The sequence below is a fragment of the Suncus etruscus genome, chromosome 6, assembly GCF_024139225.1.
Source record: "Suncus etruscus isolate mSunEtr1 chromosome 6, mSunEtr1.pri.cur, whole genome shotgun sequence".
Taxonomy (NCBI): Eukaryota; Metazoa; Chordata; class Mammalia; order Eulipotyphla; family Soricidae; genus Suncus; species Suncus etruscus.
This window is the reverse complement of record NC_064853.1, coordinates 52,592,787-52,601,211: the sequence shown is the minus strand read 5'-3', so window position 1 is coordinate 52,601,211 and position 8,425 is coordinate 52,592,787. Positions and strand designations below refer to the sequence as shown.

General features: G+C 41.4%; 1 protein-coding gene across 1 annotated transcript; it reads left to right on the top strand.

The window, feature by feature from the left end:
- Nucleotides 1–1,008: 1,008 nt before the first annotated feature.
- NCMAP (non-compact myelin associated protein) lies at nucleotides 1,009–6,439 on the top strand. The gene is made up of 3 exons (XM_049775146.1): nucleotides 1,009–1,090; nucleotides 2,945–3,029; nucleotides 6,298–6,439. Exons 1-3 carry the CDS (start codon nucleotides 1,012–1,014, stop codon nucleotides 6,437–6,439), a joined length of 306 nt encoding a protein of 101 aa, XP_049631103.1. The 5' UTR covers nucleotides 1,009–1,011.
- Nucleotides 6,440–8,425: the final 1,986 nt, after the last annotated feature.

The following is an 8,425-nucleotide window of genomic DNA, read 5'->3' as shown; positions in this document are numbered from 1 at the left end:
GCAGTAATACCCACTTTTCCTTCAGAAATTAAGATAAACTCTTTACAAGGACTGGAGAAAGAGCTCAATGAACTCAGTGAGACTCAATGCATATTTTGTGTGGAAGAGACTCAAATTTGATCCCTGAAACTGCTAGGAGCAACCCCTAACCACAGAGCAAAGGGTAGACCCTGAAAGCCACTGATATGCTACCCTCCCCCACAATAAAGAAGGAATTTAATAAATATGATTGCTGTTTTTAATTTTATTATTGTAGTTTAAGTAACATGTCTACAATAATATGAAAATTTATGATCTTCATGATCACTGTGACCATACCTCATTACCTTCAAAGGGACCTAGACCTCCACCAATAGGCTGGAGTGATAGTACAGAAGATAAGGTGCTTGCCATGCAGGCAGCTCACCTAGTTTTAATCCCCTGCATCCCATAGGTTTCCCAAGCCTACCAGAAGTAATTCCAGAGCACAGAGCCAAAAGGAAGTCCTGAATATCACCAGGTGAGCCCCAAATAAATAAACAAAAAGACCTTCCACCTATGTCCTAATATTACTCTTAATTCATACCCTTCATCTTCTCCTCAGCTTCTCTTTTTGACTTTGATGATCCCAGTTTTGTCATTTAAGACCAAGGGTTTATCATCATTTGATACTGTTTATTCCCATGTTTCATTTTCTATATATCACAGATCAGTGAGGTTAACCACTGTTTGCCTGTCTTCCGCTGAATCAGTTTACTTTACATGACTTCTTCTAGGTCCATCCACATTGCAATGATTTCATTGCAAGATTTCATTTTCTCTTAGAGCTGCAGAGTATTCTGTTTTATATCTATGTAAATGCTTCTTTACCAATTTGTTCTCTACAGGACATATAAGAGTGTATATAAAATGAACACAGTCTAAAATTATCTTTGGTTAGCCAGATGAAAATCAAAAAAGACCTTACGCAGTAATTCTAAGGCCCACTCTGGTTTTAAACAAAATGTTGTCTTTGTTTTCATTAGGGTCGAGATGACCACAGCCACCCCTTTGGGGAATGCTCCCTTCTCATTGAATGTCACCAACAGGGAAGAAGACTTTCTATACAAGAGTAAGGTCATCTGGGTTGATGGCTTCTGGGTGGGGGTGGAGACTGATGGGACAAGTGTCATAGTCAAATCCTAATGTAGAGGTCAGGAGCCTAGGTCTTGGTTCTAGTTTGACCACTTGCCAGATATGTGACCAAGACGTCATTGGTGTGTCTCAGTTTCCTCATATATGTGTGTATGTGTGTGTGTGTACGTATATAAATGGAGATATCAATGAAGATCAATGTGAGGGCAAGTAGTGACCATTCATTATAGAGCTGAATACAGTATGTATGCTGAGTATCTAAAAAAGAATTATTATCATTATTCTTTCCACTTTTTGTTTTTGTTTTTGTTTTTGGGCCACACCCGTTTGACGCTCAGGGGTTACTCCTGACTATGTGCTCAGGAATCACCCCTGGCTTGGGGGGACCATATGGGACGCCGGGGGATCGAACCGCGGTCCGTTCCTTGGCTAGCGCTTGTAAGGCAGACACCTTACCTCTAGCACCACCTTCCCGGCCCCTATTCTTTCCACTTTTACAGACAATTACTTACTTTCTCTTTTGTTTGTTTTTGGACCATACCCAGCAAGGCTCAGGGGTTACTCCTGGCTCTGCACTCAGGAATCATTCTTGATGGTTCAGTGATGACAGATATAACTGGAGTCAGCCATGTGCAAGGCAAACTCCCTAACCACTGTACTATCTCTCCTACCCCTACATACAATTATTTTCTTTTCCTTTTATTTTTTGTTTGTTTGTTTGTCTTTGGGTCACACCTGGTGGCGCTCAGGGGTTACTCCTGGCTCTGCAGTCAGAAATCACTCCTGGCAGACTCAGGGGAATCATATGGGATGCCAGGAATCTAACCCAGGTCTGTCTTGGGTCGGCCACATGCAAGGCAAATCCCTACCACTGTGCAATCACTCTGGCCTCAAAAGAAAAATTTTGAGAATAGCTCTTCAGAAATAACTTGCATGAATAAGGGGAAATTTAGGTCCATTTCAATCATTTTGAGACTCACCAGCTTGAACATAGAGGTGTTTTTTGGTTGTTGCTCTTGTTGGACTTTTAAAAACTGCACAAAGGTATGCAACTGAATGAATTTTAACAAAATTAGCTCCTCTATGTCATCAGCTCCAGAACAAAACCACACCATCATCCATCTACTGGATATTCTTCTCCCCTTACAATGACTGTCCTACACACACCAAGCAAATCCATCATACTCACTTTTGTTGCCCTAGATTAGGTCAACCTGGTTATGAGCTTGTATAAACAGAATCATATTAATTGTCCTCTTTTTGATATGGCTCATTTTTTTAACATTTAGGTGCACGCATATATTTTAAGAATTGAGACATAATGCTTATATTGTATGTTTTGGTATATATAAAATCATATTCTATCTTTTATACATTTAAATATATATACTTAATATATATTATATAGGGCTAGGAGGGAAACCCAAAGAGTTGGAATACCTGCTTTGCAATAGGAGGCCCAGTTCAAACTCTAGCACCATATGATCCCTTGAGTACCACCAGGAATGGCTCAAAAAATTAATCAATAAGAGGGAAGTATGTTTTGCTTGCCAAGTTCATAAAAGAGATTTGAAGTTGAGAGAAACAGGGGCTGGCCTATAGAGAATTTGCTCAATGATATGCTGTAGGCATGGCCTTCAAGCCCCATGGTGAGAACAGATACCACTCAGGTTGTGACTCTATCCTGGGGAAATGGCAGCACTTAGTGTCTAGGATATTGCATCCTCCCTTCCCACTTAGAGGGGAATATGGTTGTTCACAGCCAGGATCCAACTCTGCCTCAGAGTTTCACTTTGCACATTTGCTATCACTTCTCCCCTTCTCCTTGTAGGTTCTGGAGCCATCGTTGCTGCAGTTGTGGTAGTTGTCATCATCATCTTCGCTGTGGTTCTGATCCTGCTGAAGATGTACAACAGGTACAGAGGCCCTGAGAATCTGAATTTATGTGGTTCTTTCCATGATGTCAAATAAATTGGAACTAATACTTGTGCCTGGGGTTGGAGAGATAGCACAGCAATAGGGCGATTGATTGCCTTGCAATCAATAGCAACTGACCCGGGATACACCAAGTTTGATTTCATTATCTCATATGGTCCTTGAGCCTGCCAGGAGTGATTTTTCAGTGCAGAGCCGGAATAATCCCTGAGCACAGCTGGGTGTGGCTCAAAAACCAAAAATAAATAAATAAGTAAATATGTGTGCCTGTTGTATGCCCAGCCTGTGGGCAGCCAGAAGTTCATTGTCAAATACTCTACTTTTGGTTTTACTCTGCCTTTTGGTCTTTGCTAGAGAAACTTCAGTGATCAATGTCTTTTTTACTTGGAGAAAAAACAGTTTTGTTTTTGTTTGTTTGTTTGTTTTGTGGCCACACTGGTGGCACTCAGGGGTTACTCCTAGCTCTGCACTCATAATCACTCCTGGCAGGCATGGGGACCATATGGGATGCCGGGAATCAAACCCGGGTTTGTCCCCCATTGAATGCATGCGAGGCAAATGCCTACCACTGTGCATCTCTCCGGTCCATAGGAAAAACAATTTTAATATATCAATGATTATTAGTACCAAAGCAATAGAATAGCAGGTAAGGTGTTTGCCATGCACTCAGCAAACTTGGGTTTAATCCTGGCACCACATATGGTCCCCTCAGCTCAGCTAGTAGTGATCCCTGAGCACAAAGCCAAGAGTAAACTCTGAGCACTGCCAAGTGTGACTCAAAAACAAACAATATAAGGCATAAGTGCTGGATGGGCCAGAGAGCTAGCTGAATGGACTAGGGCATGATTTTTAAGAACAAAGGCAAGTTCTATCCTGCTGGGGAGAGACACCTACTAAGCACAGTGTCAAGGGTATCACTCAAGCAACACCAGATGTGGCCCAAAAATGAAAAAATGAAATAAAGCATAATATCAGCTTATGTATTGATAAATTGTCTTAATAATCTTTTCAAGGAGCTTATTTTTTATAGAGAAAGCTAAAAGATTATCAATAAAACCACATCTCTAAGACCTGCAAACCAGGTGCCAGAGCAGTAGTATACCAAGTAGGGCATTTGCCTTGCATACGGTTCAATATCCAGCACCACCCCATATACTCAGACCACCCTGAGCCCACCAGAAGTGATTCCTGAGCAAGAGCCAGGAGTAAACTCTGAGCACCACCCAGTGTGACCAAAAAACAAAAACAAGGGCCCGGAGAGATAGCACAGCGGCGTTTGCCTTGCAAGCAGCTGATCCAGGACCAAAGGTGGTTGGTTCGAATCCCGGTGTCCCATATGGTCCCCCGTGCCTGCCAGGAGCTATTTCTGAGCAGACAGCCAGGAGTAACCCCTGAGCACCCCCGGGTGTGGCCCAAAAACCAAACCAAACCAAAACCAAAACAAACAAAAAAGACCTGTAGTCCGCTAAGAAAAAATTGTGGAAATGTACTAATTGATAAGAAAATCTATTCAGATGTCAAATTTACAAAACAAAATGCTTATTTTGATCACATACACACACACACACACACACACACACACACACACACACACACACACACACACTTAAGTTTCAAATGCATGCATGATGAGATTTTGAACTGGTTGGTTAGTTTTACTTTTGATTTTTTTTTGGGGGGTGGGGTCACAACTGCCAGTGCTCAGGGGTTACTCCTGGCTTTGCGCTCAGAAATCGCTCCTGGCAAGCACGGGGTACCATATGGGATGCTGGGATTTGAACCACCATCTATCCTGGATCAGCTGCATGCAAGGCAAACTCGCTACTGCTGTGCTATCTCTTCGGCCCCCGCTTCTTTGTTTGTTCTTATTTTTTTCTTTGTTTTTAAAGATTAGTAAGCATGTGTTTTTGTTATAATATTTATAAAGGGGGGCCCGGAGAGATAGCACAGCGGCATTTGCCTTGCAAGCAGCCGATCCAGGACCAAAGGTGGTTGGTTAGAATCCCGGTGTCCCATATGGTCCCCCATGCCTGCCAGGAGCTATTTCTGAGCAGACAGCCAGGAGTAACCCCTGAGCACTGCCGGGTGTGGCCCAAAAACCAAAAAAAAACAAAACAAAAAAAACAAAAAAACAAATATTTATAAAGGGAACTAACATAGTGAGTGATCACTTCCTATGTGTCATGTTTGGTTATAAATTTCATAGCTGCATTCATTCATTTAATCCTGATAAAAATCCTTACAAAAAGAATGCTATTATTCTCTTAATTATATAGTTGAGAACAGACAAAGAAGATTAAATAAAATATCCAAAATTTTCAGCTCTAATTGGTAGACTCGGAATTCAAACACATTTTTCTTGTTTCAAAGAAAATATTCCTACCACTACAGATGATAATAATAATAAAATGTAGTAACTTTTGTGGTTTTTTATTTGGGGGATCACATCCAATGGTGCTCAGAGGCTGCTTCCTGTACTCCAGGATTGCTTTCTGTGGTACCTGGGGGACCATGTAGAACCAAGTACTGAATCCAAGCCTCCTAATTGCACTGCATACCCTCAAACACTTTGAACTATCTTTGTGGTCTGGAGAATTTAAAATTTTACATGAAGAATTATCTTGCCAACATTAGAAATAATTATTATTAAAATAGAAATAATTATCATTAATTATTGAATTTTATGGCATCAAAAGAAAGATAAGACATGCATTATAAATATGTTCCTATATAAAAAGTTTTTAAATTTTTCTAGTAATGAATTTAGCAAGTATGTTATGTAAAATTTAACTCACACTACAACTTTGAACAGAAAAAGTATGGCATATATATGTATGTATGTATATATATATATTGAATCACACGGGGTTTACTCACAATGAGTTGTTGGGAGAGGGTTACCCTAGGGTGCTTAGAGAGACCAATGCTTGAAGCCAGGCCTTCTACATGCAAAAAGCAAGCATTCCAGCTGCTTGAGCTTTTCCCTAACACTGTTATACCTTAGTTTTACCTTTAACATAGCCACTGATAGGAAAAAGTTTAAAAAATAAAATAAAGATCTAATAGGCTAAACAATAAACAAAAGGGCAGAGTAGCTAATGTCTAAGACCATTTCCAGTTGGAAAATTCTATTGGTAATTGGAAAATTCTATTGTGACTCACAGCACTCTGTTCACTAGCCCTCTAGGCAGGGTCCCTACATGACCTAGAGGGGAAAGACTCAACCATACCTGCATAATCTTGTTCCAGGAAAATGAGGACAAGGAGAGAATTGGAGCCCAAGGGTCCCAAGCCAACCCCAATTTCTGCTCCTGGCCCAAACAACAACAGCAGCCAACACCCAGCAACTGTGACCTTCAGCCCTGTTGACATCCATGTAGAGAATCGGTGACCCTGCCTGGTACTCTCTCAGCCACTGTCTGAAGAGATTCTGCAGGCAAGACCAAGAAGCACTTTCTCTTCTAGCAGCTTCACTAAATGCCTTCCAGTCAGATGGACAAAGACCTCTCTGCACCCCAACCTCTATCCTGTTCTGTGTCACCCCCTACTACATCCTTATCCCTGAGGTGACCTTCCCCCAAAGTCTTGGAATGCTCCTTTGTCATCTGATGAAGAAGAGCCATATCTGGAACTCAGTGATGTTAAGTTTGGCTGTCCCTCCCACCTCTCCGAAGCCCTTAGCAAGAAAGTCCTAAAATCTTTTAGTCACGGTATGCTCCTGAGAGTGTGATGGCTTAGTGTACACCTTTGGAATAAAGGTGAAAAAGGGCCCTATCCATAGCTTTGCAAAGCAAAATATTCACTTCCATAACAAGGCGCAGAGGATCTAACTTGAACTAACCAACTAGAAAACCAACTGATTTATTTACGATTGTTCCACCTCTAGATGGCTGTGCTTATGACTGATCAATGTGATTTTCCCCCTATCAGAAACAGTTACAGAAAAAAATGGAATTCTCAAAAGGTTTCTATCCATTAGTAAAAAGTTAGAAGGGCCAGAGAGATAGTACAGTGGGGTAGGTACTTTGCTAGCATATGGCCAGTCTGGGTTTGATCCCTGACACCCCATAAGGTCCCTGGATGCACTAAGAGTAATCCCTGAGCAAAGAGACATAAATAAACTTTGATCACCTCCAGGTGTGACCCAAAAACAAAAAACTTAATAGAGAAAGAGAGACTTCAAAGAATAATGGCCTCCAAAAGACAAAAGCTCGTTGCCATGTCCATAGGTCTAGAGCCCAACTGAGGACTGATCAGGGCTTCTCCTCCTCACTCTGTCCCTCTCCTCTGTTACTATGACCTTCTCTCAGTCTCATTGGCAGCCCTCAGAATGACTTCTGATCAGTTCTCCCTTTCCCATTACCACCTTATCTCTAAGGGCCTGTGTTTGGATATTGATTCCATTACAATGCTCTGTTCCTGATGCCCTTCCTGGTCACCAGATCAGGACAAGTTCAAAGAAGCATTTCACATACCATTCTGTGTAGAGATCAGGTCATCACTGAGAGAGGGGAAACATTTGGGAAGCTCTATAAGCTCCCTTATCAGGCCTTTTTCCTGATTTATGACCTGGGACATGTGACTCATCCTCTCTATATTTAGCTTCTAACTCTGACATGGTAATAGTTACACCTGCCTCCTCAGGTTTCTAGGAACCAAAAGCTTAGGTGGGCATCAAGGAGTACCTGGCAGCCAGTAGATGCTCCAGAGAGCAAGCCAGCATCACTATGGTGGTATTTTGTCAACTGCAAGATGTATATTTTAATTATTTTAATGATTCTGACACCAGAATGTTCTTTAAAGTTGGTAGGTCCATTCCTGCTCTTGTATTTTTTTTTACCTCTGTTGAAAAAGAAAAAAAAAGTAATCAATTGTGCTCTTACAATAGAAAACATCTTGAAAACATAGTAATGAATTCTCCTATGATAAAAAGTGACATGTCTAACTCTTTTTGTTTTTTGTTTTTTGTTTTTGGGACACACCTGGCTTTGCTCAGGGATTACTCCTGGTTCTGCACTCAGAAATCTCCCCTGGCAGGCACGGGGGACCATATGGGATGCTGGGGTTTGAACCACCGTCCTACTGCATGGAAGGCAAACGCCCTACCTCCTTGCTATCTCTCCAGCTCCGACATGTCTAACTCTTAGCCTCAAAGTCTAGGGGACTCTTTCTTGAGGTCAAAAATTCATTTTGAAAAAAAAATCCATTTTGAGGAGAAATTGGGGTCAAGGAAATAGGTTTGACCCATCTCATGACATCCCACTACAGATATGCTTAGTTTATTATAACTGGTAAAGTACGAACAAATTTTCTTCTTCTGAGCCAGAGTGATAGCACAGCGGTAGGGCATTTGCCTTGCATGAGACTGACCCAGGCT

Bases quoted from the DNA above. Each gene is read 5' to 3' on its own strand.
- NCMAP (XM_049775146.1), top strand. From the start codon at position 1,012: ATGACCACAGCCACCCCTTTGGGGAATGCTCCCTTCTCATTGAATGTC. The intron at 1,091-2,944 runs GTAAGGTCATCT...TTCTCCTTGTAG, and splicing joins AGAAGACTTTCTATACAAGA to GTTCTGGAGCCATCGTTGCT. The intron at 3,030-6,297 runs GTACAGAGGCCC...ATCTTGTTCCAG, and splicing joins CTGCTGAAGATGTACAACAG to GAAAATGAGGACAAGGAGAG.